The sequence below is a fragment of the Sylvia atricapilla genome, chromosome 7 (genome assembly GCF_009819655.1).
Source record: "Sylvia atricapilla isolate bSylAtr1 chromosome 7, bSylAtr1.pri, whole genome shotgun sequence".
Classification (NCBI taxonomy): Eukaryota; Metazoa; Chordata; class Aves; order Passeriformes; family Sylviidae; genus Sylvia; species Sylvia atricapilla.
In genome coordinates, this window is record NC_089146.1 from 17,032,692 (window position 1) to 17,052,475 (window position 19,784).

General features: G+C 36.6%; 1 protein-coding gene across 1 annotated transcript in view; it reads left to right on the forward strand.

Annotated features, from left to right (window-relative positions):
- The window catches only part of CHN1 (chimerin 1), a 95,292-nt gene that overhangs the window by 25,094 nt on the left and 50,414 nt on the right, over positions 1-19,784 (forward strand). The window contains exons 5-6 of the mRNA XM_066322775.1: positions 7,241-7,272; positions 8,152-8,265. Of these exons, the coding sequence (XP_066178872.1) occupies positions 7,241-7,272; positions 8,152-8,265 (146 nt within the window). The remainder of the gene's footprint in view (positions 1-7,240; positions 7,273-8,151; positions 8,266-19,784) is intronic.

A 19,784-nucleotide genomic window follows, 5' to 3' on the forward strand; every position in this document is an offset into this window, starting at 1 on the left:
TCCGTGCCTGTACTTAATTGTGTCCAGCCCAAAGAGGGGTTCTTTGGGACACTTTGTGCTGTGATTGGAGTGAGTAGCCTTGGGGCACTGGTACTCGGGAATCCATTTGTTCTAAAAATGGAATTTAAAGCATCTTGATGTGTATCATCATTTACTGAGAATCCTTTACTACTTTTTGATTCTTAGATACATGGAAATCTATCTTTTCCTTTTCTCATCAGAAATTCACAGAAGCAAGAGCAGAGCTGTACAGTGGAACTGTGCACCTGTTCATACAGACATCACTGCTAGATGTGCGAAATAAATCAGCAGAGGGAAGACTAAAGCCTCCCCTGGTGCTGTTGTTTGAGTCATAGTACTTAAGACTCATTAATAGCAGGAACTAAGCTATGCAGAGCCACAGATGTTATGGACTGAAGTGGTAACAATGGGATCACACAGATAGGCAGTGGTACAGAAGCACCTGCTCCTGGGATCCGCTATTGAGGTAGATCCCACATTGCTGCTGTGCCCTGAGCTGCCATTCAGCAGAGCAGCACCTCTCCAGGGCTGTGGTGCTTGAGGCTTTACCTGACACCAAGCATTGGTGCCAGCAATAACTACATCCCTCTTGCACCTTCACTGAAGAGCCTGGGAAGCATTGATTTCGATTTCAAAAATGCTGAAATGTTAGGCAGTATTACAAAACACAGCTTCCATTACTGGAAGTTGTTACATTGCTGCAATAAAACTTGAGTATTTTTAGCATGTGCCAAGAGAAAGAAAATTAATCTTTGAGATATGCTCATTGCTTCGACGGAGCATTAAATACAGAAGGATGTAGCACTCTCCGGAAGGTACGTTAATAGCTTATAATCTAGATCACAAGGAGGATTATTTAACAGCATTAAACAGGCAGTTCTCTGTCATTTTTTCAAAAGTCCAACTATGATTCTATGAAGTAGTCTGTCAATTTTCAAAATAAAATACAGATATTTAACAGAAGTGAAGTACTGCATTTAATGGAATCACTTGTTTTCCTCTGTTAATTTGATATTTTTAAAAAAGATATAGCTGTAAGTTACTGCACTTAAGCAAGATATAGCTACAGGAAAGAACAATACATTAATTTTACAAGAATTCTAGCAAAAAGGTTTGTTTTGACAAGGATTTCTACTGTTAAGGAGCATCCAAGCAGAGGTATTCTGGTTTAAATTGTTGTGCAGGTATCTTAGGTACATCAAATAAGGTTGGATGGAGACTTGAAGGAAAGGTAGCTGCAAAGATAAGATCCAAACTGTGAAAAAAATGGAAGTTTTTCCAGTTTTTTATTCCCATTGAAACGTTGTTAAGAAGGTTCTGTTCTATTTTGAGTGTTCTCTATGGTACATTTTTTCTTTACATTATTATACAAAGTATCTGAAGTCTTGTAAAAGCTTACTATTGCAATACAGGTAATGATTCGGAGTGCTCACCTGGATAGTATAAAGTATTTTATTCCCTGCCTTCAATGGATTGTGCTTATTGTTGCTGTTGGATAGTTGCTTTTTCCTTCCTCACCTCAGAAATATTTCTAAAAAAGGTGGAAGAGGTGCTATATGCGTGTGGTTGTGTGTACACAGGCATGTTGTAAAACCTTGAAGAGATTTTTGGTAGCCCTCTGGCACCGTTCCTTGAGGTGCTGACATTATGTACAATCACTGGAGCCTTTTATTTCCTGAGCCTTATCTCTGAATCCTGCTGTTGTTTACTCCCATAGTGACTTACAGTGTAATGCTCATAAAGTTGCCTTGACTCATAGTGATGGGTGAAAATTTTCTTTCTTCAGTTATATACTTTGAGGATCTAATTTGTGAATCTTTTAATTCCCACATTAGAACCTTCATTTTTCTGTATATATTTTGATTTCTTTAAAAGAAAAAAAATTAAAACAAAAAAGAAATGAAAAAAACCCAAACCAAGCCATAATTGAAAGTACCAGCACAGTGAAGGAAATCATACAATGCTTAATATGACAATTGTCATTATTTTGTAATTATTTGACTGCACAAAGTATATGTACTCTGTAGTCAGGGAGAAATTGTAAACTGATATAGGAGTCTGGGATATTCAGGAAGATATGCTGGCATTATATTCCAGGCTAGTTTGGCTGCAGAGAAGGGCTTGGGGTTTTTTTGTGCTAGGTGATAAGTACTCACGAGCAAATTTCAAACTACGTTCTTCATAGTATTTATTTGAATACTATGAATTCAGTCAAATAAGCAGAGACATAAATGTGTATTCAGTATCTGAGAATTAAAAATTTTTCCTGCCTCTGTGGTGATAGAAATTGTTCAGCTATTGATCAGGTGCAGATTGTCCCCTTTTTAGAGTAGAACAAGAAGCTTGCTAGCCAAATATAAAAGCATCTGTGTAAATCTTCAAATACAATCATACTGACTGCTACAACTTTATCATCCTCATTTTCACTGAATTTAAATTCTATTAATTGGAAAATTTTATTAGCTCTAATAGAGATAATAAATTAAAAAGTTGGACTGGTTTACAAAGTAAAATTTGCTATGGGTGAGTGGTGGCCTCTAGCCTGTTACAGTCAATGGGAGATTTGCAAAAGTATCACAAGCTATCAAAACTCAGCTAAGTCCTGTCACCAGTGGAGAAAGAAATGAAACACATCAGTGTCTGTGATGTCATATTTCTATGAATTTATTCTAAAGCAAGATTATGACATATGACAAACTTTAAGCAAGTTTAAAATTATCCCTGTGTCAGAGTGAACAAAAAATTGTGACATTTTGTGTTTAAAAATAGCTTCTTGAACTCTGCAGAGTAAACCTGTGTCTGCACCATGAACATTGTTGTAGAAACTGAGAAATAAAAACTGCAGATTTAGAAACCAGTGAGAATAGAAGTAAACAAGAGCGTGAAAGAATCAGTCAGGTATTTAGCTGCAGAACAGAGCATATTAAATACACATTTTATCATTAAAGAATTAGTTTATTTAAAAAAAAAGTTATTGGAAGCTTACTTTTAACTAATACAGGTAAAATTGAAGAAGTACATTATCAGTGTGCATTTTCCTACTTCTGCATTAATTCTTTATGATGCAGATAACAGTTTTTTATTATAAGTGTTGAACAATTTATGCAGCTGAGCTGATTTGAAGTGAAAATATATTCAGCGAGCAGTAACTTGTTAACCTTTCTCTCTGGTCTCAGCCTCTCCTGCTTGTGTTGAGCTTTGTGATCTGTTCTTTCCCAGCTGGGTTTCTATTAGCAGCCATGCATGAGTCAGTGGGGAGCAGAATCTTTTCCTCAGCGGTTGAATTATTCAGCTGTATAAACAAATTCATAAATATTAGGAAGAGAATTTTGATACTGAGAGCATCAAAGAGGTCAGTGGGAATGAACAATATGTAATTTGGTGAGGTATTAGCACATAAATTGCTCTTCTTGCCTTATTGTAATCCACTTGTTGACAAAAGGAGTGATGATTAGGGGAAAAAGCACTTGTTAAAGAATAATTGGAAATCACACCATAAAAAAATCCTCAACCCTTTACTTCATGTGCAAAGGCACACATTGTACAAATGCTGATACTGAGAGGTGTATTCAACAGAATGACCTACTTAACATGAAATGGTTCTCAAATACAAAGAATTCAAGTTTCTGCTCTGCTACACCAGTTTCATATCAGAGTAACACACAGATCAGTGGAGAGACGCTGAAGTAAAAAGAGCATAGCATTCATTTGGGATTTTTTTTTTGTGAAGGTGCAGTAGAGCCAAGTCTTTTAATACTCCATGAGGTTAAAACTGATGATTCCATAACATTCTAAGTTATTTGACTTCTTCACGAGGCTTGCATGCAAATTATAATGTTGTTTGTCCAATTAATACTGTATTTCCTCCATGAAATTCATGTTTGTTGTGCATGTAATCTTATATACACGTGTGCATGCATAGGCATATTTAGGACAGCCTTGACTGATATATGAAAGCATTCCATGAACAATTTTAAGTGCCTATATGAAAAAATACATAGTATGGAGATAATTAAAATCACTGGCTTTTTCTGTCCTTTTAGCAGGCTTCATCCTAATTCAGTGCTAATAGTTAACAATCCTGTTAAACAGCATCTCTGTGTAGTATTGTGTAAAATGGTAAAGACAGACTGGATGGGCATATATAATACACATCTTTGTTAGAGCTGTTTGTAAAGGTGGCTTTATCTGCATGATATTTGACCATGATGACTTTCCAAATTTCATGATAGCTGAACTCTTTTCCAAAGGAATGTCTGCTATAAGGTCCTTTCCAAATCTGTCTGATTTGTCTCTTCATAAATTTGGTTTCAGTGCCTTCACACCTCAGTTGGAAAAAATCATAAATTAAGTAATGGTAGATATCTTGTTGATCTTTGTGTTCCTTGATCATAGGGAGGAGACCTTAATTTTTTCCCATGGCCTCTGCATTAGTGGTATACAGATAAACACATAGAAAACAAATATCTCATGCCTTTCCCTCTTCCCCCTTTTTTTTTTTTTCCAAGTTAGAAGCAATTTTTAAAACTTTGCCAAGCAAACAGCAGTAGGAATTTTTCCCCACAAGTAAAAATCCTGAGAAGTCAAAAGGCAGCATTGGGCTGATCTTTGCTGGATGCAAAGTAAAAGAAGTAGCTATGGCTGCCCTTACTCACACTCAGCAATGCTTTGGTTCAAAAATACTGCCAAATCAGAAATAAATTCTGCAGAGGATAATTACACTTTCTTTTCAGCTATCAGCTTTAGCTAATAGAATGGATTTCTTGCTATCATCTTATTTTAAAATGTATTTCCTTTCTTAAGTGGTTTTAGTTCCAGTCCAGATGTTTTGGGTTTGTCTCCTTAACTTGTGGATGGTAGACGGTGCAAGTTAGACTTATGGAGCTTCTGAACTGAACTCTTTTGGCTTTCAGTGCTCATGTGAAAAGGGAGGATACGTGGGTGCCTGTCACTGTAATTTGTAGAATTAATTTTGTAGGATACAGTCTGGCAGGAACTTTCTTGGAGTCCAAGGAAACACAAAAGACCAAGAAAGCTGCACTTTGCTTCTGGTTCCAGTGCAGTTAAGGATGAGAATAAACACTGTGTCTAAGTTGCAAGGGTACAGTTAGTGTAACACCACCTGTCAAAAGCTTTATAGAAAGCTTGAGAACAGTGTTTACTGACTTACATGGTAAATTTGGCTTACAGAGAGGCTGTGTGGTTTTCTCAGTGCACACTGCACTGGGTATGTAGCCCAGTCATTCTGAGTGAATTAGAGGGCCCCTGCTGAGATCTGATGGAATTTTCTTAAAGTCTTAATGTATGTTAATCCCCCCTAATATTATCATAAATATAAAAAGTGATAAAAAACCCCCAAAACATAAATAAATAGGCAACAAAACTCCGTGAATTGAGGTTCCAGCTGCACTGAGTCTTATGTAAGCAAAAATGTTGGACATCCACATTTATACTGAAGTTATCACAAGTTAGTAAAACTGATCAATAGAGAAGTGTTAAAAGAAGTGGTTGTTTTCCTTTTTAACTCACCATCCACCAAAATGAACTGCAAGCCTAGCTTACAAATGTCTGGAACTCCTGTGGAGGTTTTTTTCAGATGTTTCATTCCAGTCATCTGCCTGTTCACATTTTCAAATGTTTGCAGAGTATATTATAAATTTTCTCAGGATTTGCAAGTATTTTGAAGATGCCCTGTCAAGTTACTTAGCCATTTTTGAAAAGAAATGCTTTTGCTCATATAAATTTTCCAGTTCTGTCTTTATAAATTTACTGAGATAAATATAAAATCTCCTAGACAGACAACAAAATCTTATTCATGGCAGGATACTTTTTTTAACAACTGCCCTAAACTAGTGTCTTGGCTTAAGGGTTTTAGTTAAGAATTGTTGCAACTTTCTATAACAACAGCAATAAAATGCTTTAATTTTTTCTCTGTTTATGTTGCTATCTTATTGTTGAAGAAATAGCCTACATTTAACAAAAAATATCATTCTTCTTTTTGAAATGATCCAGTCTCTTCAGGCCCTTTGTAAACAGTTATCACACCAGTCAACTCTTGTTTGCTGTTATAAAGGAAAAGGAAATATTTTAGAACATGATAAATCTTTCCAGTAATGGAACATTTTTTCCAAAGTGATGAATCATTACAATAGCTTCTTATTTGCTGGGAATGTCAAATTATTATTGGACTGTACATCAGGATGCATGTTGTTTTTTGTTGCTTTGAATATCTGAAATCATTATACTCCACTGGAAAAAAATGGAGAGAAGTGCTAATATTAACAGGCTTTTTGTTGAAAAGATGGAAAAAAGAAACTAAAGTGGCATTCTGTGTTTCAGCATAGCTGGATTGTTTTATACTTTTGTAGTTCAGGTTGTGTAACTGTTGACTTTTTCTCCTCAATGAGTTTCCCCCTTTAAATTTAGCAAGAAAGAATAACCTGATGGTTTAGATGATTAACTGTTTTCTGTGAGATCTGCTGTTCCTCACTTGGCTCTAAACTTCCTCAACAAATGAAGATGCATTACTTCATCTAAAATAATTATCAGGCAACTTGTACCCTGACACTCCTGCATGTTGTGTGCATTTACTGAGGTCTCTGGAGTGCAGACAAGGTGGAGTTACATTACACAACGCATGGACACCTGCTTTTGAAGTCTTTTAGGTGATACTGCAGATCACACAGTTCAATGAAGTCAAGAAGTGCAAGACTTAGGCACTTGGTGATTCACTCAACCATTTGCCTTTTCTCTGAGGGGCGATGTAGTAGTGGCTTTATTTCAGCAGGGACACCAGCACCTCTGTGATGGAAGGTAACCTGTGAATTTAAGAGTTTTAGAGAAGTTTCACTGTATTAGTGCACTCAACAATTTGGTGCACTTGTATGCATGAAATGCAAAGTCATTTTCCCTTTCTGGCACTTCTAAAAGCAGTATTTAATGCCATCAGTTTGTATATGCAGAGTCCTGAGGATGACATGATCCAAGTGGCTCATCCTTTCTCACTCCATTTTAAGCCGTTCACAAGTGCAATGTTTTCTGAAGGTCTCCCTTTGGTTTTCCCTATGTTCTAATCACAGGAGAAATACAGCTGTAGATTATTTTTGCCTGCATTTTCACATTCTATCCCTTTCTGGTTTTAATACTATATTGTAGATAGTCCACTTACTGTATAGCCTCTCTTGTTATGAAACATTACAATTTCTGTTGTTTCTTCTAGGTAGAGAACAGACCCAAATATTATGGAAGAGAGTAAGTAACAAGCATCTCTGTAAGTGGCATATCCTGACATATTGGTTAATAATAGTTACAGAAAAGGTGTCAGGTGTTCACTCTGTGCTCTTTGTTTCTTCTGCATGTTTTACAGCAGTGTGTCTCACCATCAGATCATTATTACAGTGCCATCACTTTTGTCTGCCTAAAATTACAGCTGCAATTTCTGATGGATATCACTGAGTGCTACTTTAAGTGAGAAAAACATATATACATTTCTGTACTTTCAAGGGATTGTCTTTTTCTATCTCCCTCTCCAGTTGGCTTTGCAAAAAGGATGTTTCTATTCAGGAAGAGAAAGATATCTGGATCGTAAATGCAATATATGTGTTCAGTCTATATGTCTTCCGTTTCAGGTTGCTAATGCAAAGATGGTTAGATTTAGTGTGGAGACACAAAGCAGATCTGATGTATGTTTATTTTGGCAAAAGATGTGTAGCATTGCTGCGTTATTATATCAGCAATTACTGAGATTATGGCAACTTGCTAAAATCTCAGGGATTGCATAAAATATTGTCAAATGCTTTAAAATATTTGATTGCATGCCACTAGCACAAAACATGTGAAGCCAACAGGAAAAACCAGATTTATTTCTATACATTAAACTGATGGATGCAGATTTAAAAAATAATGTACTTATTTCATAGATATCCATCCCTAGAAGCTTTTCTAAACCATTTAAAGTAACTTCAAATACAGGCAGAAAAGGAAATTCATTTAAACTGTAGATTCCTGCAAATCAATCATTTTTATGTTTGTTTCTTTTTAAATTACTATTGTTGGTGCTTTTTAAAAGAAGATCAAAAGGTGATTTAAAAGAGAAGAGGCATGTGTTTCAAAACAATTTTTGTTCCTTAGATTCCATGGGATGATCTCAAGGGAGGAAGCTGACCAATTATTAAGTGTTGCAGAGGGAAGCTATCTCATTCGTGAAAGCCAAAGGCAACCTGGAACCTATACTTTGGCATTAAGGTCAGTAATTAATATTTAATTTTTAGATTTATAAAATATTCAGAAGATTTTTACTCTGTTGCTGACCTCAGAACATAAAATTCTTTGTGCTTGTTTTAAATTTTTTTAATTGTTATACTTTTTTTACCCTAGTTATAGATTTGGTATTTTAACCTTCACTGCCCTTTTTTGAAGTGCTGAATTTTCTTATTGTTTGCACCATCAGGATAACAGCAATTGTGGTTTTGCTGGTGGGGCTTCATTTTGCCCTTCTCCCACTGTGACACAGATGTGGTCCCATGCAGATGTTAGAAGAGCAGGTGATCAGGAAATAAAAGCATCTTATGAGTTCCCCTGACTAGTCTGCCATGTGCTGGCTAGGCAGCCGCTGCTGAAGAACACTTCGTTCTCTCTGGTCTCTCCACAGGATGGCAACAAATCAAAAGGAGGCCTTTTTTGTCTGAACACCTGTTAGCTAACAGTGTTTGCAGATCTACTGCTTCATTCTGCAAAGTTCTGGCAAATGGGTCAGCTATAAATAAAAAACTCAAATGAAAATAGTTGCAACTATTAAATAGCTTAATTACTTTTAAGATATTGGAGGTTATTTTGGCCTGTGCACCTAAGTACTCAGATGGGAGAGGGTGATTATTAGCGATATTGTAAGTCTAAGTGGGACAGAAAAACATGGAAGATGCAGTTACTGAAAGTTTTATATGGGTAAAATAAGATTATAATTAAAATAATAATGTCTTGAAATAATAGGTTATGATTAATTCATTTTTCAGGGAAAAAGAAGTGTATATTTTCATAGGATATTTGTTTCTGTAGCAATAAGATTTCAAAGAGAAACATTATTAACATTTACAATGACTTCCATTAACAGTGTAAATTTGGTATTTCTTATTAAAATAATACTTAATTTCATCATCTTCTGCTCTTGCAATATTCTTTTAAAGCTAAAAAGAAACCAGTTGTTGTAACACCTGGCTTGAAGGCAGAGCTCCCACCTCCTGCTTTCAATGGTGCAGAAAGCACAAGGCCTATAGACTAAGGTGAAGCTGTTGAGCATCTTGTAGGATGTATTGCTACAGGTTGTTTTTCAAATGCACTTCCAGGCCAGCAAGTCAAAAGATGGCTTTTTTTTCCCAGGTTTGGTGGGATCTCTTTCACACTGGAAAACCCCTTTGAAAACAATAAAATCAATTTTATACCAAATAGAGAAAAGAATGGGTAGTTGTTAGTGATCATTTGGAAAAAGGTTTCAAATGATGGCAAAGTTGTAATCATTTATTTTGACAAAATTCAGTGTTTGGGAAAACACATCAGAAATCGAAACTGCAGCATCTTACAGCTGTTTCATTATGTTTAAATGCTAAATAACTTGTGTATCGGGCAGTGGGTCTAGGTGGCTGCTTTCCTTCCCACAGCAGATAATGCTCTGTTGTCTTGCTGTTGGCCTTGAAAGTGTATGACTGAGGGTGTTAACTTTCATACCTTAGGTGGGACTCTGTGAACTGTGGTGCTCTGTCTTCCACACATTGGAATTTTACAACTAGGAATTCTTTTTTATCACGACTAGGCAGTGTAGCAGGAGTCTGTGTTTCCACTGACTGGAGGGAGAGTTTTGCTCAGTTTTAATTTTTCCTCTCCCTGGAATAATAAATGCAGAATATTAATTAAAATTATCCAAAATTCCCACTGACTATGTTTCTGACATTGTAGCGTCTCTTAAAGACTAGGTCCTTTCTGCAGTCTCGCTGTGCATCTTGACTGTGAGAAGTTTGCTGTGATTGCCATGATGACTTTATGCAGTTCTATCATTTTTTGAGAGCATCACTTGTGTTTGGGTCACTACACTGCCAGATGGCAAAGATAGCCCTGTCGAGAGTTTAGATAATCCCAGTAGGAATTTAAGAACGTATTTCCATGGCCAAAAACAGAGCTTGTCATTAGGATGGTATGTATGAGCAAAACTTCTCCAAGTTCAACAGAAGGCATTGATTGAGTTCAGGGTCACTAATTTCACCCTTTCTCTTCTAGCTATATGAATCAATTTGGTATTTTCATACTAGGTTTAAGTGCCACTCTGCCTCTGAAGCAGTCATGTTAACTTTAGGATGATTTCAGTATGATTTCTGCTTTTCCTTCTTTACCTTTGTTTTACCGCTTAGAAGGTGTGGGAGGAAAGAAAACTTGGTCAGCTGTTATGTAAAAAAACAGACACAGAACAGATTCCAAGAATTGTATGAAGTTAACCCAGCAATTCTCTAGAGGTGCTCTAATTCTGCAATAACACAGTGACAAAACATAAAATGAAACATCCTTATTTTCTTACTGGTTTTCAGGCACATTTTGGTAAAAAAATGGGAGAAAGTTGAATAATATTTAGATTCTTGAAGGTACTATCAGCTCTTGGCATAAATATTTGGTTCCCTCTATATTTCTGTGTATCTACTCAATCTCTCTCACTGTTCGTTGTCTGATGCGTCAGTCTTTGACAGTTTGTCAATTCTGATTAGGGCAAATTGGAAACTGCCTATGGAGTGAGATTGCATCATGAAATCCCAGTTCATCGAGACCTAAAAGTCTTATGGTAGCTCTGGGTAGGAGTAGCTGATGTTGAGACTGAGACAGGTTTGTTTCCTGGCTTGTAGCTGTCGATGGTTCTGCTGGGGAGGCAGGCAATTCAGTGAGAGATACGGCCCAGCACGTCCAGCTCTGGCAGATGTCTTCTTCCTGTGTTTGTGTCAGCGTGCCTGGGAATCCTGAAAGACCCAGTGCATCCAGTCGTGAAGAGCAGTTTAGTGAAACAGGATCATATCCCTTCCTGTGGCAAGGTATGATGTCTCTGTAATGAAATGTTTCCAGTCATCTTTTCTGAAATGGCGAAGAACAAGAGATTTGTGATTTGTCCTGAGACAAGCCAGACAATTCCTCAAATCATCATGGAACACTTTCAGTGTTACATTTGATTCCACCAACTATTGTAGCTGATGTCCAGAATCTGAGTGTCCATACCAGCCAGGACTGCACATCCTGCAGTTCCTGAACTACACCATGTATTTTATGCTCTCTAAACCCTTCTAAATGAGTTTTTGACCACTGTGAGGCATTAGGCTGTGGTGCTTTTCTGGGACTAGCTTTAGTAGATCTAAAGACCTTGTTCCTGAGCTGCTATAGCTACAGACAAAGCCTAGCACCACTTAAATGACCCAGTATAGGACAGGAAAAATAATACTTTTTGCAAGCTTAAGCAAGTCGGTCAGCTGTTCTTAGTGCAATACTGTGGAATAGTTAATTGAGTTCTAAGTGAAGTTTTTAAATATTTTTTCTTAGTAAGGTAGGGAAAGTGACTCTTACTCAAAAAAACTTTTCATTTTTTAAAGTTGCTATTGAGTTACTATAAAATCTGCTTTCCACTTATATAACAAGCTGCATTTTGATCGTCTTATGATGAGCTATTTTTGTCTACTTTCATCCATTATTGTGCAATTTGCATCATGACTTTTTTAAAGGCAGACTGCCTTTAAATGTGAAACAAGAGATGGTGGGTTTTTTCCAGAAAATAAATTTTTCAGAATTTCTAACAGAGGTAGAAGTATGTTCTTTAAGAAAAAAGAAAATTATAATTTAAATGTTTTAAGTATTGACTAAATATTCAGAGCTATCCTTCAAATAAAATTGATGATCAGAGCCTGAGAAAGCCTGTAAAATTGTGTCAGCTGAGATACCATATAAAGGAGAATGAAGCATAAACACAACTGAGAGCAGCAAATCAGCACCCTACTATATTTAATGCCTGTATTTAATCATGGATGCATTCACCAGTCTTTACTAATTAATTAATCAATCAGAGAATGCCCCTGAAAATGTTTAGCAATATAAAGGTTTAAAAAAATTACTAACATGAGAAAACTACTGTAGATCTATATCTGTGTCTATACGTATCAGCAAATCTCTGTTAGAATAAAAATAGATAAAATACATTGTAATGCTACTTCAATATTCCAAACAGATTAAAAGAATGAAAATTCCTAATTCACTTCTGGATATTAGATCTGCTTTTAAATTTGGCAAAAGAGTAGTACATTGTTTAATGTTAAGACCTGCAGCAAATGACAGTAACAATAGACGTGGCCTGCAATGTAGCCTTTTGTGGTGAAGAGTTTGTTCAATAATTAGGATGAGGATAAAGAGGAAATGGGTAGAGAGTGTACTAGTGGTAGGCGTTGAAGTGTGATGGTACTGCATGTTCTTTTGAGCAGATAGCTGCTGTAGCACATTTAATTGGTTACCATGGTTTCCCTTCCTGCAAATTCTATTGTTGTGATACTGAGAATGAACTGAAATAAGGTTCTGCAGCATGATTTTAAAAAAAAAGTAATAATGTGAGCCATGATTATGAGTCATGTTTTCTTTATGTTTGGGGGTTTGGGCACATTTAAGATTATGTAGCACCAGGAAAGAATTCTTCAGGTGAAACAAATGTCAGAAAATTAGTAATCTTTATTTTAGTCAACCAACTACATGTATTGTGCAAATTCATACATACTTTCTCAATCCCTAAATTATGAAATTTTGTTAAGAAACTAGCCACTGGCATTTTAAAAGGAGACCTAATTGGTAGGCTATTAGAGCATAATGCTGCAAATGAACCTTTTAAATTTCAGAGGATGACTGCTTTGGTAGCTGGATCCCGTTTATTTTCAGTGGGCTCTTTTGGGACACAAGTGCAGTGTTGTTCCAGAACACGTGTGGATTGCTGTGGGATTACTTACACATGTAGAATTTAACATCTGTAAAAGGCTTCTTAAATTCAGAGATTAAAAGTGTTGGTCTGCATTCTGCTGAAAAGCCTCATTGTACACACTGGGATATGGGTGAGCAGTTGGGGAAAGAAGAATTATTTGAGAGTACTTTCTACACAATAATAGCTGAATTATGTTTTTTGAGTTGTGAATGTATCAAAATCTGATCATAGTTTATCCTGCATCTACAGCTGGTATATAAGTAGTCAGAAGGAGCCCAGTAAAACAGTAGCTAACTGCATCGCTTCACTTTAACCATGGTAACAGTATTCTGACATCATGCTAGTTGGTAGGAAAAAATTATAAAGACCATTTTAAAGACTAGACTTTGCATATCTTTCTGTGTATTTTTTTACCTGATTTGCAAATGAAGTGATTTGCAGTAGCAAGGGTTGAATTCAACTTCTAGAATCCTTTCTAAAATATTCACGCTATACTCTTTGGTTGCTAACTGAAAAAAAGCAGGGGAAACGGTGGTTATAAAGTCTGGAGCTTGCTTTTCTGCTCCAGGTAAAACAATTTGCCCTCTATTTAAATGGTCTTTCGTGTGAAAAGGTTATTTCCGTACATAAAATTTCACACTAAATAATTTAGTCTGTTAGTTTGTCAATAACATGAAAGGTTCAGCTATCAGTAAACAGCTGAGGTGTCTGCTTGTCATCTGCCTTATGTAAGTGCACCTGGGCACTACTGAAATGGCTTCACTTAAGTATTTAGAATAATAATAAATAGCTACTAACCTTAATGAGTAATTAACTGGCTACCTAGGTCCTCCCACAGACTAGAATGCTTTTTTCCTTATGGTTCACGTCTTCTTGCTGTGTTCCTGTTCTCCTTCCCTCCTCTTCCCATCTGTTGTTGTTGTCAGCTCTGTTTTCTTTTGGCTAGAGTGTCTAATTTATCTTTGGCAATTCAGTTTACTGCAGTCTTTCTCCTGCTCGTGTTTAGTTCAGCACTTCCCAGAGGAATACTCTCTGCTTCAGTATGTTGTGAACTTTTTTGGGAGAACTTGTCCAAGAGATGCCTGTGCTCAGTGTGCACAGCTCGTGTTCATTTGGTGCTGTGTCCTTCAACCTGACTGTAGTTCCTGCTGTGCCACAAAGGTCTGCTGTGATCTGGTGGACACAGAGGCATTGGGCTTGTGGTGAGGTACCCATGGTGGACCACAGAAGGTCTGGGCTCACTTCTTGGCTTCATATATGACTTGGCTTTAGGCTGTGAAGTTCTGCAGGCCTCATTTCTCCATTATTGTCTCACATGCTTGTTCAGTACAAAAGTCTAGGATATCTTAAAAATGGCCTAGACAGACTGAAAGTTGTACCCCATCTCTCACACTACCCCCAGTCACAGCTCCTGAGCAGGAATCTGTGTTGGAATTTGCTGGTTTTATGCTGCATAATGTCAGCCTGGTTTGAAGCTTCAAGGCAGTGTTGGAGTTGAAATAATGGTTGAAAACATCAAATCTTAATGCAATCAGTTATAATTAAATTGTGTATACAAGTACATTGTGCTCTCCTCTCCTGTCAAAGCATACATATCATGTCTGTATTCTGCATGTGCTACTGGAATTCCTCGTTTTCTCTACTGCTTTTAGAAAATGCTAAGTAGAAATCTGTCTTCAAGTGAGTTCTTTTGATTGGCCTCTTCTTTTATATATTTTTGGAATACATACTTAGAATTTTTCATATCTGGAGAAACACCTTTATTCCAGTGTATTTTATTAATCAGCTGTAGATACCGTGGATGCTTTATAGACATGTTTCCAAGATAACACACAATAGCCTTACATTGTTGTTTAATGTCATAATTGTTTTCATCAAAACATTTATTAATTATTCAAACAGAAAAAAACCTGACAGCAATAAGTGTTATCTGGCCCAGTTTTCCTTCTCCCTCCTTTATACTTGGTGAAGCTCAGCTGAGTTGAGTATGGTTTCTCCTGATTTGATAGGTGCTAGAAAGAGAATCAAGCTAATTTTTTTTTATATCTTGACATGAATAAATGAACTCTATCAGTTTCAGTAATAAATTGACATCTGCCCCATTTATTGCTGCACGTGCATGAAAGAAGAAATTGTATTCTAAAAACCAGAATATAATAATAAAAAGGTATTAATCTTCATTGATGAACTGTTAGTAGCCCCAAGAATTCTAACAATACATGTTATGTATGCAGGAACCATTTCATTTTATGTTATTACGCTTGTTTATTGTTAAGGAATGCAGCTTTGGGGAAGAAACATTTAGAGAGCAAGATGAGTATATTGGTGAATCTCACTGTTTGAAGAGAAGTGATGAGTGAGTGCTAGAAGATTAGAGGTAGACTACACTGAGAAAACAAGTTAAGTGAATAGCTGATTCTATAATACCTTTAAGTAAGTTAAGTAAACCTGCATTGTAAGATTTGAATTAGCAGTGGCTTAAGGCAAATCAGATTTGACAAAATCTCTCTGGAACAGAAATCTTATTATAGTTTTTTTTAATCTAAGTGAATTTGGGTTTTCTTGAGACCGTGAATAACAACCTGCCACATACCTTAGAAGAAACCCCAAACAAACAGGAACAACAGCAAAAATAATGTTGCTCCACTCTGCTCTCTAAAACCTGGAGACTGGAGTGGTTCTGGACTTGTAAAGCTATTTTACAATAAGAACATTTCTTTGGGTTTTCACTTGATGTCTCTTCCACTGTGGTTTCCTTGATATACTGAATTAAAATATCCACATGGTTTTAGTAGGATAAATTAAAGAGCAAGTTGCTTTTAGTGTGAGAAAGTCTATAGAGGCAAAAGTGAAATAGGACAGTCATGAGTAGCTTTTAAGCTAAAAAGGAGGTTGATTTAGAGTATATAAAAAATATTTTTTTTATGATGAGGGTGGTGAAACACTGGAAGAGGTTGCCCAGAGAAGTAGCAAATGTTCCATCCCTGGAAAAATTCACTGGAGGGGCTCTGAGCATCCTGGTCTAGGTTAAGGTGTCACTGCTTATTGCAAGGGGGTTGGACTGGACGACCTTTGAAGGTGCCTTTCCAACTATTTCTTGTCTCTGTGAACTTAAGCCCTTGTAGGAGAAGCTGCACTAAGTGAAACAAAAATGAACATGCTTGAGCATTACGCCATGGCGGTTTTTTCTTCATAGTACACAATTGCAGTGGAATTCCTGCTACATTTCTGATGTTCTACTTTAAAATATACCAGAAAAACAATACCATATATAACCTAAAATGAAAATGTTTTACATAGACTAAAATTTGCATGCACATTTTGAAGTTTGCTGAGCAGACAGGGGTAGGGTTGATACCTTAATTTAGATGAATTGAAACAAAGTTCTATTTTAAAGTCGTATGAAAACTCTGTAGCATGAAGTCACATGGTAAAATTAACTCTTGAAGATAATTTCTTTAAAAATTTTGGTAAACACTCTTTATGTATTAGGAAACTGTGAAAGTTAGTAACATTCCTCCTAGTAATATTTCCAGATGATCTTTATCCAGGCAAGCTGGCATAGGTCTCCAAATATTGCTCTCATGTAAAGAGAAGATACCAGGCTTTTAATACGTTCCCATGTGCACGTAGAATTCAAGTGTATCTTAACTACTAACCACAGTCAGTCTTTTTCCAGGAAGCATGGAACTTTCATCAGGTAGAAAAAGCAGTAAAATATTGCCATTGATTATGGTTCAATCATCAAATCAATCCCAGCAATTTATATAACGTTAGATGGAATAAGGCATGCAAGCACAGTACTAAGAAGAGGTAATGCATCTGTTCAGACCAAACAGATTATTTTCAAGTGCTTACCACTGATCGAAAACAGTAACATTTACCTTAAGTTTTAAGTGGTCTTACTGCATATTATTAGCATACATAGTACTTGATCGGCTGACATTTTTTCAAATTTTTAAGATGGTGAAAATCAGCTGTTAATGGTAAAAATAATATATTGAAGCAAAGGAATTCTTTTCTAATTTTGTTAGATTTATTTGTGAAATGCTCTATTGCAGGTACCAAGGGCTGATTACACCTTTTCTTCATTGCTTTCAGCAACTGCTGCCTACTGCTGATGCCCTAGAGCAGTTGGTTTGTCCCTGACAGTGCTTATGATTCACAGCGAAGTGCTGCTGCTCTAGTCCTCACTGCCTGCTATTGGCACATTATTTATGCAGTATTGTTTTCTGTCTCAGACAAGGAAGTTTGGGCAGTGGTGTCTTCAGCCTCAGTTGAGAGAGACTGCTGGGAAGCTGTTATCAGTGATACTGTACAAGCTCAGAACTTTTTTGTTTGATCCAGGTTAGACAGAGAGAGTCAAAGGTTGTGGCTCCATTGGCAGGGGATAGACATCTTGCAGTACCAGGTCCAAGATGTTTACTATTTTGAAGGATGCCATACGTTTTCCATGCTGAACTCAAGTACCATGCATTCAGCATGGGTGTTACCAGGTTTTAGGGAAACTTTACAGTAAACTAATGTTCATCAAGCAACAGTCAGCTCGCCAGTACTGCCCTTCCAAATAGCCCTGGAAAACTACCCATAGTGACTGTACTCTGCCACCCTTCCCAACCATATCAGTGAAGATTTTTTTCTCCATTTGTATCAACCCCTAATGTATTTGATTTCATTTATGCATGTTGTGTTCTTGTAAAATACTGCTCAGGTTTTGAAAACTATGTTATTTGTCAGGCAGGTATTCTCAGAAGTTGGCAAGTTCTGCAGTTCCCTGGCCATCATCAGAAATGTTGTTGCCAATGAATATTTAAAAAAAATAAATCATCTGCTCTCAGGAGCTGGAGACCTTCAGGGATAGTTGTGTAGAAGAGGTTTTGGCTGCATGCAAGGCTTGTCTTTCTTTGACAAGGAAATGGGCCAAAAGAAGATCTGTGGAATAATTAGTTTTCACTCCCAAGAACACAGCATGATTAAGAGACACTTGTGCAAGGTTCCTTACATTCCTGTGGCTTTTCACGGAGTGTCAAGACTCTAGTCGAAAGTGTTGGTTGAGAGTTTTCAGAAGATAGAACTGAAATTCTAGCACCTAATTTTGAGAAAGACTTCTGTCTTCTGGCTGCAAAGCACCTTAAGACTCTTTTCGCCAAGGGAAGGTTAAATCCAAGTGACCTTTAGGCTCAGACTTAAGTTTTCCAAGTTCAGTGTAGGAAGTTGCTTAAAATTAAGGAGGACAGAAGTAGTCCTGAGAGGTATTAATTTGTCATTTGGTTGCATCTACACATATTAAACAATGGCTGTGTCTAGATATTCTTCTCATCATAAAATAGCCTGTGAAAGTGGTAAATAGCTACTGTACAATTCTGTATGTGGACTATAAAATTCATCTTCTCAGATGGTAAGAGAGTGTGTCTGTGCTCTCAATCTTCCACTTCTTCCTTTTGTTTCTTTACTGAATGCTGCATACAGGTAGGTGGCTGATTCTGAGGCCTGTCTCTCATGGTATGATACCTGATTCAACCCCTCAGTCCTTTATTATCCTTTATTACCAGCCCCATTTGCTGTACCATTTAATACATTTTCCCACGTTATCTACTCTGCCCCACTGGCAACTGAAGGAACTAGACAGTGATTGCTTCTCAGACAACTTGGAATAAAAAAAGTCTTTTATCTGTAGCCCTGCTGCTTGCAAACAAATGCACAGTGGACACAATGAGACTGTTTGACTTGTCAGACATCTAACTCTTTTTCTTGGAAAAACATCTAATGTTCCCCTGTATAAACCAAAAGAGAACATACTTTATCTGTGTCCCACTTTCTACTTATTAAACAAAAAACAGCTGGTACTAGTATTTGCCTTTAGGAGGAGAGCATCAGGAAGTTGAAATATCAAATCTTGGCTCTACTTAGTTGCCACGGTGATGTATAATTAACTAGGCTGCAGGAATGTTACAGAAAGTAAACATAAGGAAATAGTCTTGCTAATGGAAAAATTTAAACCATAGTTTTAAGGAAGACTGAAGGTTAAATCTTTATTAATAATTTTCAGTTGAATGTGTATTTTTGGTTTTATATTGTAATTTGATAAAAATAGTGTTATTGTGTGGTCAGGAAAAAATTTAAATTAGTTTGAAAGAAATAAAAGAGGATTTTGAGGCATGTTATTGACAGTACAGTTTTTGTAAAAGACTGGTGTTTCATTGATTTGTGGGGATTTTGGGGGTTTATCTCCTTGTTCCTAGTAGGATTCCATTTGAAAACCAGTAACTTTCTCCACAACATATGCAATTAGAAAAGAATAGAGAAAAAATTGATTTGGAACATGGGAAATTAGATAAGGGCAAACCATTCATCTCTTGTAAACTCTATTCCTTATAGTATCTCTCAATGACACACTTCATGTGCAGCAGTCTGAACAGATCTACAGGGTAGGAGCTGCTCAGTAAAATGTACCTGGGGTAGGAGGGTGCACTTTCTGACCCTGATGGAAAGACAACTAATCTTTTAAGAAGTTTCATATGTTTTCTGCATTTGGTCATCTTGTTCTTCAGAGCCAGACAAGATTGGTTTTAGACTTTGAGGAATGTTGCTAAAATCAAGACACTATGTGTACTTAGTAATAATCCTCGCAATGCTTTTCTGTGCCTTATCCTCTCTTGATAAAATTAGTGTAATACTTTTTTCCCTAGAAAACTAAAAGCAGTGAGTGACCTCCATCTTGCTTAAAATTCTGCTTTAAGTAGTCAGAGCAGATGTTGCTGATTAGAGCAGCAGTTCACCTGCATCT